This window comes from Auxenochlorella protothecoides (genome assembly GCF_000733215.1).
Source record: "Auxenochlorella protothecoides strain 0710 unplaced genomic scaffold scaffold101, whole genome shotgun sequence".
Taxonomy (NCBI): domain Eukaryota; kingdom Viridiplantae; phylum Chlorophyta; class Trebouxiophyceae; order Chlorellales; family Chlorellaceae; genus Auxenochlorella; species Auxenochlorella protothecoides.
The window spans coordinates 44,728-66,510 of NW_011934437.1; the positions used below are offsets into that span (position 1 = coordinate 44,728).

General features: G+C 63.6%; 7 protein-coding genes across 7 annotated transcripts in view; 2 read left to right on the forward strand and 5 right to left on the reverse strand.

The window, feature by feature from the left end:
- The window catches only part of F751_0280 (6-phosphofructokinase 5, chloroplastic), a gene marked incomplete at both ends in the record, with an annotated part of 4,057 nt that extends 1,621 nt beyond the window's left edge, over positions 1-2,436 (reverse strand). Inside the window, 6 exons of the mRNA XM_011403271.1 lie at positions 282-455; positions 658-823; positions 959-1,084; positions 1,218-1,323; positions 1,434-1,699; positions 2,381-2,436. Of these exons, the coding sequence (XP_011401573.1) occupies positions 282-455; positions 658-823; positions 959-1,084; positions 1,218-1,323; positions 1,434-1,699; positions 2,381-2,436 (894 nt within the window). The remainder of the gene's footprint in view (positions 1-281; positions 456-657; positions 824-958; positions 1,085-1,217; positions 1,324-1,433; positions 1,700-2,380) is intronic.
- Positions 2,437-2,557: 121 nt separating this feature from the next.
- Positions 2,558-7,064, forward strand: F751_0281 (Glycogen phosphorylase 1; the record flags this gene model as incomplete). Its single annotated transcript, XM_011403272.1, has 10 exons — positions 2,558-2,660; positions 2,914-4,706; positions 4,887-5,030; positions 5,260-5,457; positions 5,624-5,839; positions 6,052-6,139; positions 6,270-6,344; positions 6,501-6,583; positions 6,694-6,806; positions 7,004-7,064. 10 exons carry the CDS (start codon positions 2,558-2,560, stop codon positions 7,062-7,064), a joined length of 2,874 nt encoding a protein of 957 aa, XP_011401574.1.
- A 354-nt stretch (positions 7,065-7,418) lies between these two features.
- Positions 7,419-8,756, forward strand: F751_0282 (AF-9-like protein; the record flags this gene model as incomplete). The annotated part of the gene is made up of 5 exons (XM_011403273.1): positions 7,419-7,460; positions 7,732-7,812; positions 7,930-8,037; positions 8,224-8,319; positions 8,526-8,756. 5 exons carry the CDS (start codon positions 7,419-7,421, stop codon positions 8,754-8,756), a joined length of 558 nt encoding a protein of 185 aa, XP_011401575.1.
- A 190-nt stretch (positions 8,757-8,946) lies between these two features.
- On the reverse strand, positions 8,947-9,481 carry F751_0283 (Divalent-cation tolerance protein CutA; the record flags this gene model as incomplete). Its single annotated transcript, XM_011403274.1, has 2 exons — positions 8,947-9,164; positions 9,349-9,481. 2 exons carry the CDS (start codon positions 9,479-9,481, stop codon positions 8,947-8,949), a joined length of 351 nt encoding a protein of 116 aa, XP_011401576.1.
- Positions 9,482-10,315: 834 nt separating this feature from the next.
- F751_0284 (hypothetical protein) lies at positions 10,316-11,547 on the reverse strand (the record flags this gene model as incomplete). Its single annotated transcript, XM_011403275.1, has 5 exons — positions 10,316-10,363; positions 10,523-10,636; positions 10,812-10,907; positions 11,023-11,073; positions 11,416-11,547. 5 exons carry the CDS (start codon positions 11,545-11,547, stop codon positions 10,316-10,318), a joined length of 441 nt encoding a protein of 146 aa, XP_011401577.1.
- A 524-nt stretch (positions 11,548-12,071) lies between these two features.
- F751_0285 (ATP-dependent DNA helicase Q-like 4A) lies at positions 12,072-18,760 on the reverse strand (the record flags this gene model as incomplete). The annotated part of the gene is made up of 17 exons (XM_011403276.1): positions 12,072-12,611; positions 12,806-12,910; positions 13,182-13,277; positions 13,494-13,604; positions 13,779-13,934; positions 14,154-14,401; positions 14,672-14,753; positions 14,991-15,074; positions 15,263-15,424; positions 15,565-15,635; positions 15,883-15,986; positions 16,364-16,431; positions 16,633-16,714; positions 16,836-16,964; positions 17,173-17,215; positions 17,344-17,685; positions 17,809-18,760. The coding sequence occupies 17 exons, from the start codon at positions 18,758-18,760 to the stop codon at positions 12,072-12,074; spliced, it is 3,375 nt and encodes a 1,124-aa protein (XP_011401578.1).
- Positions 18,761-19,667: 907 nt separating this feature from the next.
- F751_0286 (putative histone H2A variant 3) overlaps positions 19,668-21,783 on the reverse strand; it is a gene marked incomplete at both ends in the record, with an annotated part of 3,260 nt that continues 1,144 nt past the window's right edge. The window contains 6 exons of the mRNA XM_011403277.1: positions 19,668-19,781; positions 19,918-20,012; positions 20,119-20,238; positions 20,372-20,492; positions 21,159-21,359; positions 21,523-21,583. Of these exons, the coding sequence (XP_011401579.1) occupies positions 19,668-19,781; positions 19,918-20,012; positions 20,119-20,238; positions 20,372-20,492; positions 21,159-21,359; positions 21,523-21,583 (712 nt within the window). The remainder of the gene's footprint in view (positions 19,782-19,917; positions 20,013-20,118; positions 20,239-20,371; positions 20,493-21,158; positions 21,360-21,522; positions 21,584-21,783) is intronic.

The window sequence follows — 21,783 nt, forward strand, 5'->3', positions numbered from 1 at the left end:
ACGAGGGCTGGTTGGGTTCAAAGGGAGGGCCCAGGGAGTGGGTGACCCTGAAAGAGGCAGCAACGAAACCGTGCGGTTGCCAGCACACTTGAGAAGGTCCATGCTGGCAATGTTATGGGACCGGAGCACGGCCAGGCAGCCCCCCTGATTGCCTCCTTGACGCGGGGTGAGCCTCTGCAGCGCCAAACTCACAGCACGATCGCCGGCGACTGGCATCCCACCCCCCCTCTGGCCAGTCGTCGCCCCCAACCCCAGACCCCACGCCACCCGCCAGCCCTCACCGCGTCGACGATGCCGGAGGCCATGGAAGCCTCCAGCGCTATGAAGCCCGAGGCGTGGCCCATGAGCTTCACCACCGCGATGCCATGCCAGGTGGAGAGCGCCTCCACCTTGGCGGCAAACAGGGCGCGCTGGGCCTCATTCACCGCGGTCTCGAAGCCAAAGCACCTGTCCACCTGGCAGAGGGGGGAACGTGGAGGACGCAATGGTGTCGAGACCCGTGGCCTCCCCTTGCACAGTGAATTGCTGGGCACTCATGCCCAACTAGACTGCACAAGCGTCAACCGTGAGCAGCAGTCTCTGGCTGCAGACCCAGCTGCATTGCCATTGACCCCAGAGCTGCCACAGGACCTCGCCCCACACAGCCTCCCGCCCCACCAGCAGGATGCTGTTGTCGATGCTCTTGGGCACCCCCACCACCACGCAGCGCACGCCGTGCTGAGTCAGCAGGGCCTCGAGCTGGGTGGCGCCCATGTGGCCACCGGCGCCGCCGATGACAAACAGCATGTCCAGGCCCATCAGGTCAATCATCCTCACGATCTTGCTGAGGGGTTTGGGAGAGGTAGCGGAGGGGGAGCTCACACACAAGAGTGCTACAGACAGCTCGAGACAGGGAATGCACACAGTGGAGCATACCACAACCTCCAGGCTCCGACCCAGCCACACAAGCACCCCACACCGATAGTCGGGCGCAATGCTGGATGTGCCAAGGATGGAGCCGCCCTCCAGGTGGATGTCTTCCACGCTGCGCCCTGTCAGCACCACCGGGCGGTGCTTCTTGGAGTAGAAACCCTGGAACCCGTACCTGCCAAGGGGTCCGGGGTGTTGGTTGGTGTGAACCTCAATCCCAAGACTGATGCATGTTGACCAGGCCAAGCTCGCCGTCGCACCGCCTCCTACGCAAGCACACCAATCCCCCCTCCTCCAACCGCACACACCTGATGCCAAAGGTACTGCCCTCTGGGACCCCGTAATCCCGCAGCTTCCTGACCAGCCCCTGGATCACGTCATTCAGCCCCGGACACAAACCGCCCACCGTCACGACTGCACAGCAATCAAGGGGGACCCGGGAGTTTGATCCTGATGGAGGGGATTGACACTGGCCACCCAGGTCTCCCACACACCTCCCACTCCCCACTCCCCTGCGCCCTCACTCGCGGCCCGAGTCAACGACGGCTCAAAGTAGATGGACTCCCTCGGCCCCGCACGCATGCCCCAGGTGGGCAGGGGGATGCAGACGTCCTCCGCCTCCGCCTCGCCTCCGGAGGAGGTGGGGGGCACCACCAGCCCCGCCTTCTCCCCCAGGCCCGCCACGGGCGCCGAGCACCGCACGCGGTCGGCGCTGGGGGAGGAGGAGGAGAAGTAGATGGCGTTCAGCATCACGCGATCCTCGTCAGACACGAAGCGGCCGCTGAAGTGGCTGGATTCGTTGAATGGAGAGTGTCTGCAAGGGGGGAGTGGCGGGCCTGTTGCAGGAATCCTTGTTGGGGGTTCTCCCTGTAGGCCTGCATGGGGAAACCCTACCCCCCTTGGCCTCCATGCAGGGCCATTCCCCATCCTCGATCGCAACCCACCGGGATCTCAGGTGCGGACGCAGGGTGTTGCACTCCAGGACATCACTGGGACCAGGAAGGCTCTGGGTACCGGGACCCGCTCTGCATGCGACCTGGGCGGGAGGGGTTCCTGACTTGGAGAGCAAACCCCAGAGAGGTCTACTGGGGGGGATGAGAGCTGCATGGGGCCCGCACAGCAGGCGCATGATTTGTAATGGAAGTCGATTGTGTATAGAAGAAGGGTTAAGCGGGACATGCGTCGCCCTTGACAGTCTGCGGGCCTCCCAGTGCGGCCCCAGACGGAGGGCGCTCTCAGATACGAAATCATCCCTCCCGCCTCCGGCCAGAGGGTCCTGCCTGGGCCGTGCCCAACCTCATCCCCTCTCCCCCGCCAGCCAGCTATCCATTCGTATCGGCTCGCAATTCAGCCCAGCTGACCCGCACGGATCGCTGGTCTCGATTGGATTGCTGGAGGCTGCAGCTGGTCGGAGGGTGCAACCCACCCCTCCCCACCCCAGCCAGAAATCGAACCACTGCCCTGTTCCCACCCCAGCACCCCCGGCAGGCCCGGGATCTGAGTGCCTGTCATGCAGATCGCGGCCATACCGGTGGGCTGCGGGGGAGCATTGGGTCGGACCCTCCCCCGACCCTTCAGGGCCAGTCCCCGCCCTCGCCCCACCCACCCCGCGCATGCACCCCGCTGCCGCCGCACGGGCGGCGTTACCATGGCATCTGTGAAGGAGAGCCCTGCCACCAGCGAGCATAGCGTCACCGTGGAGACCACCGAGGAGGGGGCACTGATCTCGCTCACCTGCCCCAACCGTGCCGGTCAGTGATGGACTCCGAGCCGAGGGGGCATGCGCACCTGGTGCTGGGTCCAGGGGTGGCAGAACTGGACATGCAAGGCGCTGGACGGTGGGGCTGTCATGGGTGTGCTGCCCTGTTTATGTTGAGGGGAGGGGGAGGGGATTTTAGATCAGTGACCCAGCCCCATATGCTTGGTGCCCTCCCGTCCCGACCTCCCTTCCGGCAACCCCTCCTCCCCCGCGCCATCCTCATCCCAACCCTCCTTCACCCCCAGGCCTGCTGAGCCGGCTGACCTCGGCCTTCGAGGCGCTGGGCCTGGACGTGACCAAGGCCGACATCGGGGGCGATGCTCGCCACGCCCACGACCGCTTCTGGGTGGCCAAGCCCGGCGGCGGCGCCGTCACCCCCGCCGAGGCGGCCTCCATCAAGTTGACGCTTGAGGGGAGCGTGGCCGGGGCGGGGGCCCCCGCCGCGCCGCCCCCCGCCGCCAAGACCCGGCCGCTGTTGGCGGTGCCCGGGGCGGCGCGCGACCAGGCCCACCTCCTGCACACGCTGATGGACACGTACACGAGCGACAACGTGCTGGCCATCCAGCAGGCCATCGTGCACCATGTGGAGTACACCCTGGCCCAAACGCGGTACAAGTTTGATGACCTGGAGGCGTACATGGCCACGGCCTACTCCATCCGCGACCGCCTGATCGAGTCGTGGAACGACACCCAGAGCTATTTCAAGGAGGTGGACCCCAAGCGCGTGTACTACCTGTCCATGGAGTTCCTGATGGGGCGCAGCCTGCTCAACGCGCTGAACAACCTGGAGGTGCGGGGCCAGTACACGGAGGCGCTGGCCGAGCTTGGCTACTCGCTGGAGACGCTGGTGACGCAGGAGCGCGATGCGGCGCTGGGCAACGGCGGGCTGGGCCGCCTGGCGGCCTGCTTCCTGGACTCCATGGCCACCACCAACCTGCCCGCCTGGGGCTACGGCATCCGCTACCAGTACGGCATGTTCCGGCAGGTCCTGCGCGACGGCTTCCAGCACGAGCAGCCCGACTACTGGCTCAACTTTGGCAACCCCTGGGAGCTGGAGCGCTCCGCCTCCATCGCCTACCAGGTCTCCTTCTACGGCCACGTGTCGGTGCAGGACGACGGCGGGCGCCAGGCCTTTCGCTGGAACCCGGGGGAGCAGGTGACCGCGGTGGCCTACGACACCCCCATCCCCGGTTTCCAGACCAACAACACCAACAACCTGCGGCTGTGGGCGGCCAAGCCGGACCGCGAGTTCGACCTGCAGGCCTTCAACACGGGGGATTACGTGCAGGCCATCCTGGCCAAGCAGCGCGCCGAGACGCTGTCCTCAGTGCTGTACCCCGACGACCGCACCTATGAGGGCAAGGAGCTGCGGCTGAAGCAGCAGCACTTCTTCGTCTCCGCCACCGTGCAGGACGTGGTGCGGCGCTACCGCGAGCAACACGCCTCCTGGGACGCCTTCCCCGACAAGGTGGCCTTCCAGATGAACGACACCCACCCCACGCTGCTCGTCCCCGAGCTCATGCGCGTACTGATGGATCACGAGGGCCTTGGCTGGACGCGGGCCTGGGAGCTGGTGACCGAGACCTGCAACTTCACCAACCACACCATCCTGCCCGAGGCGCTGGAGCGCTGGCCGGTGGCCATGATGGAGAAGCTGCTGCCGCGCCACATGCAGATCATCTACGACATCAACTGGCGCTTCCTGCAGCAGATGCGCGGCCGCTACGGCGACGACTGGGACCGCATCTCCCGCATGTCCATCATCGAGGAGACCCCGGACGCCGACAAGTACGTGCGCATGGCCTACCTCGCCGTCATCGCCGCGCGCACCGTCAACGGCGTGGCCGCCATCCACAGCAACATCCTGCGCGACGACACCTTTGCCCCCTTCCACGAGCTGTTCCCGGGCAAGTTCCAGAACAAGACCAATGGCGTGACGCCGCGCCGCTGGCTTGCCTTCTGCAACGAGCCGCTGAGGGAGCTGCTCACCGACACCCTGGGCTCCGACGCCTGGATCAAGGACCTGGACCGACTCAAGGTGGGTGGTTGTTTTGCTTGTTGCTGTGTGTATGAGAGACTGTGTGCGCAGGTGTGTGTGTGTGTGTGTGTGTGTGAGTGAGTGTGTGTGTTATATAGGAGAGGGGATGGGTGGCACGCTGGTGGTTTAATCGCAACTCCCTCGGACCCACTTCACAAGTATCCAAAAGTAAATCCACAGGTGCTGCGCGAGCACGCGAGGGACCCGGCGCTGCAGAAGCGCTGGCAGGAGGTCAAGGCCCTGGCCAAGGACAAGGCGCTGAGCACCATCGAAAGGCTATCGGGCGTGGCACTGCCCAACCGCGAGGCCATGCTGGACGTGCAGGTGCATACGAGCAGGGCTGGGTGGGACGGGGAGGAGAACAGCACCAAGGGAAGGCAGGTGTCGTGAGGAGCCGCCTGGGTCTCGCCACTGTCCTGGGCATTGCCACCTCGGCAACAAATGCTTGCTGCCACGACGCCGATGAGTCTCTCTCCATCTGCAGCGCTGCCCTCCCCCTGGACCCGGATCGCCACTCACCACCGACACGCCCCACCACCACCACCCTGCACAGGTCAAGCGCATCCACGAGTACAAGCGCCAGCTGCTGAATGTGCTGGGCATCGTGCACCGCTATGACACCATCCGGAAGCTGCCGCGGGCGGAGAGGGGAGGCGTGGTCCCGCGCGTGTGCGTCATCGGGGGCAAGGCCGCGCCGGGGTATGAGATGGCCAAGCGCATCATCAAGCTCGTCTCCGCCGTGGCCGAGAAGGTGGGTGGTTCGCTTTGCTGGGGGGGGGGGAGCATGAGTGTGAGTTCAGGTGAGCATGGGGCTCCGACACCGTCAGGCACCCCCCCCGATTCGCTCCAGCCCGCAGGACGCCCATTGGCGCACAACCGACCACCCCGTTCCTCCCCCACATGCCCCTGTTTCGCAGGTCAACAATGACCTAGAGGTCGGCGACCTGCTCAAGGTTGCCTTTGTGCCCGACTACAATGTGTCGGTGGCGGAGGCCATCATCCCCGGCACGGAGCTCAGCGAGCACATCTCCACGGCGGGCACCGAGGCCTCGGGCACGGGGAACATGAAGTTTGCCATGAACGGCGCGCTCATCATCGGCACCATGGACGGCGCCAACATCGAGATCGCAGAGGTAAGGTTTGACGTCTTTTCAACAGGGGGTGATCGTGCTCGAGGCGCGGTCTCTTTGACAAGGGCTGCATGGACCGGCCACTGGGGGTTGGTCAGGCGAAGTGGGCGTCAAGTGCCGCTCCCAGCTCGCAAGCCTATGTGCTGGGCGCGGCCCTGCATGCACACTCAGGCCGCGTCTTCCCTTAGGGTCTCGCCCCTCAAACCACCGTGCAGGAAATCGGGGAGGACAACATCTTCATCTTTGGCGCCCGCGCAAGCGAGGTCGCAGGCCTACGCGCAGCCCGGGCCGAGTTCCAGGCAAGTTGTCAGAATGAAGAGTTGGATGGCAGCGCTCCCTGGGGGACTGTGTCCATGGTGCAGAGCGCCTTTTCACTGGACTCCAAGACTGGCTTGCGGTGAGCTCACCATCGCTCCCCACCCTCACCCATGAGATCTTCTGCAGCCGGACCCGCGCTTCCTGCACACGCTGGACCTGATCCGCAGTGGGACCTTTGGCTGGGAGGACTGTGAGTTTTGAGGCCGTTTCTGGACAAGGGGAAGGACGGGGGCTGTGGCAGGAATGCGGGGGGGCTTCGCTCTGAAGGGAATGGGGACTGCCCTGGCCACTCCTGTCTAGTCTCTCCCAGCTCAGGGACACACCAAACGCCACGCTCAACCTGCAGACTTTGTGCCGCTGCTGGACTCCATCACCTACTCGGACTACTACCTGGTTGCCAACGATTTCGGCCCCTACATCGAGGCCCAGGTGCGTGGAAAGTGGGGCCTCGCGCAAAATGTATGGTGGTGAGAGCGGCATGCGATTGTCGCCCAAGGCAGCCCTGCGTCACCCTGCCTCCCTTTCTCAACTTGGTGCAGGAGCGCGTGGACCGTGTATACCAGAAGCCTGAGGAGTGGACGGCCATGTCCATCAACAGCACGGCCGGGAGCGGTTTCTTCTCCTCCGACCGCACTATCCTGGAGTATGCCAAGTGAGATGGAGGGGATGTTGGAAGGGGAATCGGATTGCAGCCAGTGAGGTCAACAAGGGGAAGAGGGACGATGGTCAAGTGTCTAAACCGGCGGGCTCAGTCTCAGCCAGGCAGCGCTTGCCTCAGTTTTTTGGGTCAGATTGCCTGAAACATGGATTCCTGGCTCAGTACCCTACACCACAATGCCTCCTGTGCAGGGACATCTGGGGTGTGGAGCCGACCCCCGTGCCCAACCAGCGAGATGACTTTGACGATTAGTATGTTGCTTGCAGGGTCGAGCAAGAGCCGCGGCGAGGACGTCGCTGCCATGCCACCGACAGCTTGAGGCTTGTGTGCTTGATGTCGCTGTTGACGCGATGGAACTGGAGCCTCAGCGGGTGATACATGAAGGAAGGGATTCGGACACAGTGACAGCTGGAAGGGGGGAACCCACCCGAGTTCGCGCCCAGGGGACGGTGGGCAATCGCAGTGCACATTGAGACCTCTATGAGAGGCACAATGGACGAGGTCATTGCACCCAAGGTGTTGGGTACTGCCAAAGAGAGTGAGCGTCGACATCATCGACCGGATGTGATGCAAGACTGATCGGTCGAGCCGCTAGACGGAGCGTCCATGGCAGAGGGCCAGGCCCAGCCCGAGGTGTTCACGGACACGGTAAGGAGGCAGACTGCGGCGTTGTGATTGGTGTAAACCTTCATGCTCTGTCTCAGCAGTGTGACGTCACTCACCGCAGGATGGGGTCAGGCGCATGAAGGGAGTGAGCATAGTTGTCCCTGTCGTGACAGGCACCATCTCGTTCTGGCTGGCAAAGAAGGTCGGTGGCCCACGCACGCATTCCTGGGATGGCTGAGGTGTGCATTGACTTGCACCCCCTCCGTGCTCGTGCCGGGACAGCCCACCCAATTCCTGCTGGGCCCCGGCGCAGGCGACAGACCATGCTTCACACAAGTGGACGATCTATTTGCGCCATGCCAAGAACGAAGACCTCGCGCACCTGGTGTCCAAGGTTGGTTGCGGGGGGAGGGATGCTGGCTGGGTTACGACATGTGAAATGCACGTCGGTTCACATGCCAGTTGCACCGGCACTTCATGGCCTCCGCCATGACCCTCACCACCCCCCCAGGTCACATTTGGCCTGCACTCTTCCTTTGCTAATCCAAACCGGGATGTGGAGTACCAGCCCTTCGAGTTGACCGAGGTTGGGTGGGGCGAATTTGACATCACCATCAAGGTGCGGCAGGGCATGCCGCCGTCGGCGGGATTCTTTCGGGGCCTGTTGTCATCGGGCTCTTGGGGCAAATATCAATCGGAGCCATTCCTCAGGTGCGTGACCAACAGGGCAACATCCGCCTGACCAGATCCCCGGGACGTCATCCCACAAGAATTTTTCACCAGGGACCCCTGCCCTGCGATGCAGGTGCACTTCCGAGAGGATGTCAGGGAAGGACCTGTGGAGCTGTACCATCACCTCACCCTGTACGACGCCAGCGGGAGCAACAACGCCAAGCGTCCGGTGAGGCTCATGCCTGCTGGTGTTGGAACCCACCAGCCTGTTGGGGAAGAGATGTGTGGGGCCGGCTCCGGTGCCCTGGGCTGCATCTGGAGGGCACCTCAGCATTCTCCTGCCCCGTGGTGCAGCCAGCATGACCAGCATGTCACCCCCCCTTGGCCCTCTCCTTCACAGTCATTCGATGCCCTTTCTTCTCGTGCTGTACTCAGGTGGTGCACGAAGTTTATGATGAGATCGTGCTGTGGGAGCCGCCGGAGGAGGTGCATCGCCGCCTGGCCGCCCACACCCCCGCCCCCGCCCCGCAGTCCCAGCTGGCCCAGTTCCACACCCAGTTCAACCCGGACTACGAGTACCGCCGGCTGCAGCACGCTCGGCAGCGGGTGGCGGCCATCACCAACAATGTGAAGGTACAGCTGGCGGCACTGGAAAGCGCGGCCTAGCGGCAGCATGTGCGCAGCATGTGTTGCCCAGACTCTACGCCTCCCACCGACTCGAAAGCTTTGAGTGGAGGGCCAATGGTCCCATTTGGCCTGGGCCGTGCATGTGGATTCAGCTTGCATGCTGCATGGTCGAGAGGCCATCGCCTACTGGTACAAAGCCTGCCTCACAGTAAGAAACAGACGTGCTTGATCAGGCTGTCTTGTGTGTGGTGCACTCAGCGACCCACGCGAGGTAGCTGGCGCTGCCCCCGGAGATGGGCAGGGCCACCACCTCCGGCTCTACGTAAGGGTGGAGGGCTTTGACCCTGGCGGCCACGTCGGGGACCAGCATGCTCTGGGTCTTGATCACGAGCAGGTGCTCCTCGTCGCGCTCGACCTTGCCCTTCCACATGTAGACAGACTGAATGCCTGGGCGGGTGGTGCAGGAATGGATGGTATGAATCTTGGAGTGGATGCGCTGATGCAGCAGACAAGTGCGCCGTGCCAAGGTGAGTGTGCGGCTCCCAGCATGGGCCGTGGCACGCCGCAGGCTAGACTTGGAAGGCAGGATCCGACCCCCCAGCAGTAGGTCCCCAGGAATCCCAAACCCCACCTGGAATAATGTTGACGCATGCTGCCAGCCTGCCCTCCACCAGGGCGCCGGCTATCTGTTGGCCAACCTCCTCGCTGGGCACGGTCACATGCAGCATGCTCAGGGAAGGCCCTTCCAGCGTTGTCTCCGCCATGGCACGCAGTGCTGCAGCGTGATGTGGTTGCTGGCATGGGTGTCCTGGTGGGTATAGCTCACTTTGGGATTTTCGATCCGCATGCTGGGATCACACGCATAGCGCCATCGTCTACCTTGGCTGCGTTCGTGGACTCCCCTGTGCCAGGAGCGCGATGGAGACCTGTACTCCTGGATTGACTTGGGCAAAGTCGCGAATGAGGTCCTCCAGCACTGTAATCGTGTCAATGCTGGACGCATGCGCGCCCAGTGCTGCCTGCACGACGGCTGGAAGCGGAAGCGATGGCTCTATCGGAGGCTCGATTCTCCGCTGTGATGCTGCTTTGTTTCACTGATACGCCATCTCCTGTGCGATAAAATCGATCTACATGCCATGCTTTGAGTCTCTCGTCAAGCACATCATCGACGGTACGTTTATATGGCAGTAATATACCGTGTCTCACACACCAGCGCAGGGGCGGGGGGGATCGGCACATCTGAGGGTGTTGGTATCATAACCCAGTCTGTTGGAATTTTGACCGTCTCCAGGCAGCAATACCACTGGCCGACACAAATGGGTCATAACTCCTGATCACATAACCATTCTCCTCTCACATGATACCTATTGTATCTAGTGTAAACTTGCCTACACCTCATCAACAGAAAGAGAGCACAAAAGGAGGGGTAGAACCTCGGTATAGTGATGCAGGGCAAGACTGCCCAAAGAGACCAGGGTCATCAGGACGTTCAAGAACAGCTCACTCATGCTCTAGTGCTCATTCGTGGAGCCTGGCGGGATCATGTTTGTACACACCCTTTCAAGGCAGATGGGCTCCCAGGGTGGTGATAGGACTGCTCACTCCCGGATGCTCAGCTCAGTGGTGAGTGTAGGAGAGAGGAGGACCTGTGATGTTGCAAGAAATGGTGAAGATGATGTGGCTGAGCTTTGCCAAGAATGACATCATGCACTCCGACCAGGAGCAGGATCCCCGGGTCAACAGCAACCCATTCCCACCTCTCAACATCCAAACCCATGACCTCGTTGCCTTGCCTGGTCCAACACGTAGATAATGCTCTCGCAGTCGCTGGGGTTGTGGACAGCAATGATCCGGGCCGGGGGCCCATACCCAGAGGTGAGGTACGACCCGGAGGCCACAACATTTGGGTATGCAGGAATCTGTGCCTGAATGAGGAGGGGAGAGGGAGGGAGCATGGGCACGCTAGCTTGCAGGGACTAACTTGGCAGATGTGTTGGCCGACACAATGAAAAGCCAGGTCCCCCTACTTGCATATCAGGACCATTAAACTGCAATAAGCATAATGCCATCCAAGACCCCTGCACTCTGGCACACCGTGACGTTCACGCCCGGCTCCAGAGACTCCCAGGTAGCTCCAGTCACCAGATCACTCCCCGGGATGAGGCCCGGGAGCGTGTGAGCGGACAGGAGCTGCAGCGGGAAGGTGCAGTGAGGGATACTGGCGTGAGACGAGAGCCCCAGGATCAACCACAACTACCAGAAGCCTTCCAATCTCTGCAGCATCTCATGCAAGAACCCAGCTCACTGTCGTCAGCAGTTCTGTGTTGTTGAAAAGCTCACTGGGGGTGAGGTCGGCCTGTGGTAAGGAGGGTTGGTGAGACTAGGGTTTCTGAGGGGACCTGGACAAGCTCGGGAAACTGCAGCCCCGAGGTCCTTCCCCACCCCTTCCAATCAAGCACCGATCCTCCCGAGGCAGGCGCCGCCATCGCAGAAAACACGCAGACCGTAATCGCACCTCCAAGAGAAACTTTTGGAAGGCAACGTCGCTGGGTGCGAGCAGGGTGACTGAGGTCGTCGGAGTCTCCAAGGCTCCAGCCAGCTCTGCGGCCTGCGAGGCTCGGGGGAGCCCGTGGGTGCCATTGCAGCCTTGGCGACAGTCTACCATCCATGCATGGCATATCCAGAGAAGCATGCCTACCTGCAGGGCCTGAGACACCACCAGAAGACCGGAAAGGTTCTGGAGTTGTTCCACGACGCACGCCTGGATGGAGCCCACCAGCAGGATGCTCAAACAGAGCACAGCCGTTGCTGATCGGCCTTGGAATCCCATGATGCACTAGTAATGCGAGGCTCAGGCGTTAGATGTGGCCTGAAGTGCAGAAATGAGGCTGGGTGGACGGATCGAGTGGTCCCTGATCTGTCGCGGAGAGTGCCACTGACGGGCGGGGAAGGGATGTTTCTGTGGATTTGGAGTCCGTGCTGGATACAAAACAGGGAGGATTCAGGAGTGACTGGATACTGGAACGAGGTTTGTGCAGTTACCAGCAGGCAAGTACCTGGCAGACGATTCCCGAGTCGTGAACACGGGAAGCTCGCGCGCTGATGAGTCGTACTGGACTGACACCGTGCTGCCTCGCAGATCTCAGCATGCGCCAGCATCGAGATGAACATGGAAGCAGGAAAATCGCACGATGACAGTGTCATGCTCGTATAATCGACAACCTCGTCAGTTTCCCAGCTTGAATCGTGAGCATGCAACGGCAGCTCGCATCGCCTCGCTGACCAGGCTCTGTTTCTTTCAACCTCCTACATGTACAGCACATTCAGTGTAAAAGCGGTGCTCTGCTGCCTGCATCATGCCTGGTTGTGCATGCCCAGCGGTTCCGTCATGAGGGACCGGACGCGAGCCCATGCTGCCTCCGGAGTTCCCGCCTTTCTCCGCTGCCACCTAGATGCCGAGGACGGCTCCTCCTGGCCCTTCCCCGCGCCGTGCCAGGCCGGGCTCTGCAAGCTGGCCGGGGGTCGACGCAGAGGGGGTGTTGTTGTCCCGGCCTGATACCTGAAGCCCTCCAGCATGGGCGCATGCATGGGCCCCTGGTGTGCCCGAGCGGCGTTCTCTGCAGGGTTTGGTGACGTTTGAGGGGGGGGGGGGGCGAGAGTGGGGACGCCCTGGGACATGCGCACCCGAGTCCAGCAGTCGGGAACGACAGGGGTGGGCCACAGGCTGCGGCGATCCATGCGCACCATGTCCACACCCCTCCCATGGTGGGCCTTGCCCAGGATCCCCACAGCCTGCTCACCCACGGCCGCCCAGGCAGCCTCCTCGCCCTCGCTGTCCGACCACGCCTGCTCATCTATCCGCGCCCGTTTGGGCTGCCGCATCCCAGCACCGGCCTGCTGCGGCGGAATTGGGAGGGGGGGGGTGCCTCGGCGAAGGAAGGAAGGAGCACCGCTGGGGTCGAGACAGATGAAGTTCACGCACCCTGCCCGACAGCTTAGATGCATGGCAGGCCGACCATATCCGGGTACCCAAATCCCCCCCCACCCACCCCCCCACCCCCCCCGCCATGATCTCTCGGGCGCCCCACCATGGAGGGTGTGAGGGCGCGGATGTCCAGCGCAAACTCCTCCGCCTGCGCGCCGCCTGTCCGCATCCTGGCCAGGAAGGCGTCCGCCTGGTTGATGGCCGAGACCTGCGTTTGCGGGGGATGGAGGGGGAGAGGTGGATGGCAAAGGCTTAGGGTGGGGCCTGGGGGCGACTGTTCTGCAAGCTGTGGCGGCTGTCCTGAAGGAGGTCGGAGTTGGGGCACCATGGTGCGATCAGCGGGCCTCAGGCAACGTCAGCCTTGACCGCGGGGGGTGCAGTGCCGCCTGGCCCCGCCAGGTGGACCATGGGGCTCATCTGCCCTCCAAACAGCCCGGCGGCTTACAACTTGAGGGCCCAACTGTACACTCTGTGCTCACCACATGCTCTCCATACTGGCGCTTCATCTGCTCCGACACCCCGCTGATCACCATGGCCTGGAAGTCCTGGACTGTCCGCGGCGCGCAGGCCGCCAGCTGCGAGAGGTGTTTCGAGTGGAGGCGGTTGCGTGGGCGAGCGGTTGGGCGGGGTGGAGGCGCGGCATGGATGCACATGCTGCAGGCTGCCGCGACACCGCCACCAGCCTGCAGGCAGTAACTGCAGGACATGCGCTGGTGTCTGGAGGTGCAGTGCACGTCCCCGGCACACCACTTGCGATCCCACCCCCCCAACCCCCCACCGGCCGCTCTCACCGAGGCCTGCACGGCGCCGGTGAAGGGGCCCCGCGCCGAGTTGCGCTGGAGGCGCAGCGCGGCGTTCAGTTGGTGCAGCGCCGTCTTCATCAGCTGCGTGCGTACCGCCGTCTGTTAAGGAGTCATGTGGGAGGGAAGGGCGTGTGTAGGGAGTGGGTCCTGGGCCACGGCGCATGGTGCAGAGCCCCACTCACTATGTAGAAGCATTGGCCATCAGCATCCCGCCCAGAGCAAGAAGCCATGCCACTCACCGAGCCCCCCCCTCCCCCCCCCTCTTCCTTTCACCTCCTCGACGTCCAGGCACAGGTCGATGGGGTCGTCCTCCTCCTCCGCGCCGTGCTTTCTTGCCCGTCCCTGCCCCGCCCTGGCAATGGCCAGGGCGGAGCACACCGGCGCCGCCCGCTGGCCACCCTTGCGGTGTCCAGCCCCGCCCGCCCAGTCCTCTTGCAGCGGGTTGGCCGCCAGCGAGCGATCCAGCGCCAGCGTCGGCCGGGGCCCGGGCGCGGCGTCCTCGCCCCCCCCCCCCGTCCCCTCGCCCGAGCCTCTCCTGCCCTCGCCCGAGCCGCTCCTGGCCCCGCTGCTGCCGGGCCTGGGCTGCAGCACCGGCACCACAAGGGCCAGCCGGCCGGCCGCCAGGCGCGCGGCGGCTTCCTCGCACACGCTCAGCGTGGCCACCACCGCCATGTGCACTTCCTGCCGCGCCGTGCGCTCCAGGAGCAGGCCCTGGACCACCATGCGGCGGATGAGGCGCTCCGCCTCGCCGCCGTTCTTCAAGAAAGCGCGGCCGCAGCCGTGCGCCGCCAGGCCAACCAGGCCCGCGCGCCGGATGGCGGCGGTGTTGGCTCCGCGCACCGTGTCCACCAGCAGCGACATGGAGGCCGGGCCCACGGCTCGGCTGGCCTCCAGGACTGCAGGGTTGGTGGTTGCGGGGGAGGGGAAAGGGGTGCTGGAGATCTAGGGAAAGAGTGGGGGGTGGGTAAACGGCGTATGCCTGGTGGCAGGGGTATCTGCTTGGATGGTGGGGCGGTTTGAGGAGGGACCAAGAGTGACCCCGTCCACAGGAGGGGCAGTCGCTGCTCAGGAAGTGCTTTGAAATCTGAAGGGTGAGACCGGGCAGCTCCAGCATCGATCCAGCAAGGGAGAAGCGTGAGACCCGCCAGGCCCCGATCCCACCGCACCCTTGGCCGCGGCCTCCGACTGGTCCTCGTACACATAGGATTGCGTGGCGCTGCGCGCGCAGTTGTCGCACGTCCCGCCGCACTGCGTGACGGCAGGGCGATGGATGTGTGTGGGGCTCAGGGTGGCCACAGGCAAGGATGATGTAGGGAGGCAGAGCATTGGGCTACGCAGCCAACCCCAATTGGGGGTTGCTGTTGAGGGGCCAGGCCTCTGTGCACTATGCACTGCTCCTGGCCCCAGAACTCTGCAGTCTATGGGCATCCCGGCTGTGTCATGAAGACCCGCCCTTGCCCCACAAGGTTCCCGCAGCCACTCCACCTTGCTCTTATCAAAGCTGTGCTCCCCAAAGTGATGCAGCATGAGCACCCTGCGGCACTCGACCTGCTCCTCGCAGTACGCAACCTGCGCAGGGAGGGGCAGGCAGGCGGGGAAGATGGGCGGGCAGAGGCCAGGGCGCGGCAACAGCTATTATTGAAGGGCTTGGAGTCCATCGCAAGGATAGCATTGCAAGCCGCCGTCCTGGGGGTCACTTCAAATACCCCTGCCGTTCCAACCCCCAGCCCTGCCCCTGAAAAGCCTCGGCCACCCACCATGGCATTCAGGGACTCCTCGTTGCTTTTCAGCTGCTCCAGCGGCGACCTGTTCTCCTCTGCAGATTGGCGCAGCATGTGTCGCGATTTTGCTGCGTCAGCATATGAGTAGTACAGCAGGCAGGTGGCGGGGCGGCCGTCCCTCCCAGCCCTCCCGCTCTCCTGGCGAGGTTGGCGGGGAGCGGGTGGGGTGAGAGCGGCGAGCCCAAGCGTTTGGGTGGATACACCTTGATCACAGCTGCAGACAGGACATGTGCTACTGCCCAGCACACGCTGTCCCTTCCCCAAACATCCCAGCGCACCTGGAGGTACCCCTCCAGGGATTTGGGCAGGCTGAAGTGGATCACGAACCGAACGTCGGCCTTGTTGATGCCTGGAAAGTGCATTGGGTGTTGTGCGTGGGGTGGAGGCAGCACGCTGACTGCGGTAGCTTGTAGATGGCATCATCCATCATCATGCAACGAGTAAAAGTGGGCCCAGCATCTGCACCACCATGATACATGCGCAGCCACCACGCCCCATCTTCAGTTGTTGAGCATGAAGAACCAGCCTCGCTCATCACACACAGGTCCATGAAGCTGGTCAATCCCTCAGCCTGCCTCCCTGGCCATGCCACCCACCCATCCCGAAGGCTATGGTCGCAACGATCAGCGCCACCTCTCCATTAGTCCACTCGGACTGGACGTTCTCACGCTCCTCTGCCGTCAGGCTGCCATGGTAGTGCCTGCAGGGGAGCGGGGCGAGGTGTACCCCTGGCTGAGACGCACGAGGAGGATCTGTGCCACGCGTTTTCAGGACAGTTCAGGGCACATTGTATAGGGTGCTGCCCCCAACCCCTCCCCAGGCACACTCTTGTGCAGGCAGGTGGTACCTGACACGGCGGCGCCCACCCCCCAGGGGGAACAGCAGCTCCCCTAGCTTCCGCTGCGCATTTAAGGAAGATCAGTAGCGAGGAATGAGCAGGTGTGTGACGCAGTCCGTGCACTACTGATGCCAAGTCCGTGCTCCTGTTTTGCCAGGTTCCACCAGGGGCCCTCTGCAGCCTCGTGAGGACAGAGGTGGGCACAAACGTCCAGACGGCCGTGCCCAATCCCTCCTCACCCCCCTACCTCCAGTTTGTCAGCCACACTCTCACACTCATTGCGCGTGAGGCAGTAGACGATGCCGCACTGCGTGCAGGTAGGGCGGGGCGGGTGGAATTGCGCCAGATACCCATGCTCTCTGCCAGATGCACCCACACAGCGCCAGCCGGAAGCAGGCTCGGGTGGCTCACGCCCGGTCCTTGGGCCTGCCAGTCGCCCAGCCGCCTGCAATACAAGCCTTCCAAAGCCACAGACCTGCATGCGCCAGGCCCTTTTGGACGTCCCCACTTTCTCGGTGTAGTTCTTCACGATGGAGGTGGCGATCTCGTCGCAGCAGGTGTCCACCTTCTTCTTCTTCACCACCTCGTACCTGCCAAGGGGGTGGCTGCCAGTGGGCGGGCGGGGCATGCATGCCTACTCGGGTTCACTGGCCTGGCACCGCAGCCCTGCAACGTGGCACAATCGTCCCCTCACCCAGTTCCCCGTCCCACCTCAGGTTGGGCCGGTTGAAGGAGTTGGTGAACATGAGGCAGGAGTGTATGCCCAGCTGTGCCACCACATCATGCTGCACCCGGGGCGTGGCCGTGGCTGTGAGAGCCATGAGCGGCACGCTGGGGTACCTGGAAAGGTGGGGGGGGTGGGAATGATGATGTGGGGGAAATGGACAGGTGTTGGTGAAATGGAGTCTGGATGGAACCTTGCACAGCAACCCTCGACTTGTCCCAATCCCGTGCTCGTCTGGATGCTTGATGCTGTCCTTGCCACATCCCAAACGCTCCCCGGGACACGACCGAGGCAGCCCAGCCTACTAGCACCCCTCCCTCCCACTTTTGCTTGAAGAAGCTGAGGCGCGTGTAGTCCTTGCGGAAGTCTGCGGGGGCGACGGGTGGCGTGGGTGGGATCGTGTGCTCATGGGCCAGCTTCGCAGGGTCCCCTCCCCATCGCGCCTTGCCCCCCGTCCAGCCACTTTCAGCAGTCATGGGACCCCCCCGGCCGCACCGTGCCCCCATTGACTGACGCAGTGGGCCTCGTCGATGACGACGCGGGCCAGGCAGCCCCGCTGGTGCAGCTGGTCCAGGGTGGCCTGCAGCCGCCCGGAGGCCGCCAGCTTCTCGGGTGTGATGAACAGGACCTTGGAGGCCTCGGGGTCGCGTGTCATGTCGTCGTACACCGCGCGCTGCTCCTCCCAGCCCATGGACCCGCCCAGGCAGACGGCGGGGATGCCCAGCACGCCCAGGTGGTACACCTGGTCCTGAATGAGGGAGACCAGGGGCGACACCACTATGGTGATCCCGGTGGACAGCACGGCCGGGAGCTGGTAGCACAGCGACTTGCCGCCGCCTGTGCGGGGGATCAGGTGGAGGTGCAATTAGAAGGGGGGGAGCGTGAGTGGGACCAGGCATGTAAAGTGTGCGGATGTCTTTCCGGCTCGAGCCACATCACTCAAAGGTCAGCGAGTGCTACCACTCATATTCCCAGCGGCAGGTCCCGCCTCTGCTGGGCTTGCCCTCGCTTCGTGGCATCCCAGCAGCCTCCAAGTGCAGCCGGCATGCCCCATCCACCAATGAACGCTCATCAACGTGCCTGTGGGCATGAGGACGAATACGTCCTTTCCCGCCAGGCTGGCGTTCATGATGGCAAGCTGGTTGTGGCGGAACCCCGAATTGCCAAACCGCGTGGTGTTCAGGGACCGGAGCTCCCGGCTCCAGGCAAAGGTCTCGCCACGCCATGAGGCGTCGTGCGTCGCGTCCACACGCTCTCCCGCCGCCTGCCGCGCCAGGGCCTTGTCCGGCGTCCAGGCCGGCGGCTGGGGTGGGGCGCCGCCCTCCTCCCAGCCCAGCGAGGCGCCTTGGTGGCTGTAGCTGTTTGTGAGGGGAGGGGGAGCTGTACCGGGGCCCTGGACCCAGGAGCTGGCTCGGTACGGCGCGGCCTGCACCGTCGGTGCCGAGGCGCGGGAGGTCTGCTGCCATGGAGGGCCGCCGGTTGGGTTGCCACCCTCGGGGAACTGGGAGGCCGGGCCGGGGCCTCCCAAGGGCTGGGGCCTGGTAGCGGCGTCCGTGCCAGATCTGGACTCCCCTGGCTGTGCGAGCAGCGCAGACTTCTCCTCGCGGAGGCGCCGGCTCTCCGCCATCACAGTCGCCAGCGCCCCGGGGTCGCCCTCGGCGTCCAGCATCTTCTCGGCCGCAGCCGCCAGGGCCGCGGAGACGGCCGCAAGCCGGCGGGCACGCTCCGGCTCCGACAGAGCCTGGGGTGCTGGTGGCGGCGGCGGCGGGGCAGGGCGTGCACGTGCCTGTTCTGGGGGATTGTGTGCTGGCCAGCTGCTGGGCGGTGCCTCCTGGGCAAGCCCCGTGGACTGCCCTGTGATCAGGCCGTCCACATCGATCCCCTCGAAAAAGGCATCGTCGTCGTCCTCCATCTGTGTGGGGATGGGTTCTGCATGCTTTGGAGGCTGACAGACCGCGGGAGGGCAGCTGGGCGGGTGTTGCGCAGGCCGGGTGGGCCGCTGGGGGCATGGGCCGGGTTCAGCCTGCGACCTGCAACAGGGGAAGGGAAGGGGCTGTTTGCTGTCCGCGGCGATCAAAGAAAGTTTCACCCCGTCGATGCCAGTCTGTACTTCGATAAGCCCCGCCCCGGAGGCGAAATGTACCTGGGTACGAATGGCTTGTAGACCGCATGAGCTGGCTTACTCACGGGCCGGAGGAGTTCCAGTGTTCGCTGAGCCTCGCTCTCCGATGCAACACGAGGGCAGCCATAGCCTCTACGATTAGAACGAACTTAAGTTCATCGGCATGCGTGCAGGCATTCATGCAAGCATATAGGAAACACAGCAAGGTCCATCGGCGAGTCACTCACCTCGAGTAGGTGTCGGGAGGCCTCTGATGAGGCAGCGCATACAAGAAACCTGCCAGGAGGGGGGAGCATGTGCCTGTCATTACTATTTCGAGGTTCGCGGAAGTGCATCATGCGCAAGCGTGGGTCTCTATATTCAGCTGCCGGAAATGATTTCGAGCGAGGGCCGTGCTGCGTCGGTGCCCCGCATGAACGCTGGGTCTTTTAAGTGGTTTCTTTCACTGGCCTTACAGCTCCACCAGGTGGGACCCCAACCTTCCCTTGCTACCAGAAACGAAAAAATACTCTTTTCATGCAGGTAAATGGCGCAGGTTACACACAGTCATGAACAACACGATACTGGGCGAGTAGTCAGGTGGGGGAGGTGTCAAGAGTCAGGGGTGGCCAGGCACCGTGTTTCAGGCTGGGCACTAGGCCGCGTCTCAGCGCCAGACGAGCCATTATCTGTATACAGAGGCCTGTGAGGGCATGGTTTAGATGATGGGAAGCAGACCCTCCTTCTTGCCCTGCTTGTTGGTCACCAGGGACTTGTGGATGTGGGGAATGACACCACCACCAGCAATAGTGGCCTTGATCAGGGTGTCCAGCTGTGGGAGGTCAGGTGGAGAGTGTGGGTGCTGAGAGCATGGGAGGGCAGAGGATGCAGCAAGTCTAGCATACACAATATTCTGAGAGGCAGCTGCAACTAGGCAAAACATGGAACAGAACCGATCCCCCACGCACCTCCTCATCGCCACGAATGGCCAGCTGCAAGTGACGGGGGGTGATACGCTTCACCTTCAGGTCCTTGGAGGCGTTTCCTGCCAACTCCAGCACCTCTGTGATGGTGTGGTGGGGGACAGAAATGTAAGTTGAGTGTTGCAGACGCAGAAGTCGCTGGGCCTTTCCCTGAAATTTTGAACCTGGCGCCCAGCTGTCACCTACCAGCAGTCAGGTACTCCAGGATGGCGGCAGCGTACACAGCGGCAGTGGCTCCCACACGGCCGTTGGCCGTGGCACGGGACTTGAGCAGACGGTGCACACGACCCACGGGGAACTGCAGACCTGTCGGGGGGCAGAAGGGGGTTGGTTAGATGTGTGTACCGTTGCCGCGATCCCGCGCCGCAAACGCTTTTCAGATTACAAGAAGGATGTAGAATATCCGAGTAAGGAGTGCCCTGGCCTGCTGTCGGCGTACCTGCCCTGGCAGACCGCGAGATGGGCTTCTTCTTGTCTCCGCCCTTGATGCCTCCGAGGGTGCCCTTGGCTCCCTTTCCGGACAGTCCCTTGGCTCCTTTTCCACTCATGATGGCAGGTTTCTGCGGGGAGTGGGGCGCGAGGTGCGTTGGCAGGCAGCAGCTCGTCGCGGCAACGGAGTCCGGGCCGGGTCGTGAGTCGCGGAACTGAAGCACCGAGACAGCCTTCACACCTGTTGATTAACTACTCTGCAAAGGGTGTGGAGTGGATGATGGGAGAATGCTGGAGCGTCCGGTATTTTTAGTCCCTTTGAAAACGCAGATCGATCGTCCGTTGGGGGGTCATCCCGTCCCGGGTCGATGCAGGGTCGTCCCCCACCATTGAATCGAGAGGACGGGCATGCCCCGCTAAATGAATCGCTTTCCAGCCCATGCGTCTGCGCAAAAGCTCTGAACTCCTCACACATACCCGAGATGTGTGCAAGACCTGGCCCTTCGCCCCGCTTGCGCCCTACCTGCCGACCCATTGTTAACAACGGAGGCAGCACCAGGCCAGCATCAGCACAGCGCCAGCACGGCACGCACGTGCTGCTGCAGCGCCCCCAGGTCCTCATTATCCCTCTCCGAGGCCACCAGGAGGTCCTTCAGGACCGTGCCCAGCCCCCCCGCGTGCGCCGCGCGCGCCCCCGCCGCGGCCAGCACGGCCGGGGGCAGGGCGGCCATGCGCGCGACATTGAGCCCGAAGGAGGCGGTGGCGGCCCCCGGCTCCAGGCGATGCAGGAAGGCGACGCTGGGTGGCGTGCCCCCCCGTTCCAGGACCGCCATGCGCCCCAGCCGGACCGCAACCCGCAGGCCCTCCTCCCGCGCGGCCGCGGCGGGGACCTCGGGGTAGTGCGTCACGAACAGCGTCAGGCAGCGCGTGCGTGTCGCCAGGTGCTCCAGCGTGGCCTGGGCCAGCGCCACGCCGTCCTCCGTGCTGGTCCCGCGCCCCTGCAAGCAGCGGAGACGATGTGCGGGGTGGGGTACCGGGGGTGGTGGGGTGGGTGGCAAAGGACTTACTGCAGGGCCCGGGGGGGGTGGGGGGGTGGGGTGGGGGGTCGCTTCAATCTGTTGCAAGCACCCTGCAACACGACTCCCCTTCCCTTGATCACACCAGCTCGTCAAGGATGACCAGGGAGGCCGGCGTGGCCTGGCTCAGGATGGCCGACGCCTCCCTGCGGGGTGATTGATTGGGGAGGGAGGCTGAGGAGAGGAAGGCTCCGGTGCGGGCCTGAAGGGCTGACGAGGCTGGGGTTTGGAGCCACACACCGATGCACACCCGCCCTGCCCCAGCCACTCGAACATTATGCGCCCCGCTCCCTGGTTTCTTGTCCTCACCCAACCTACCCCCCCCCCCCCCCCCCCCCCAACCAAC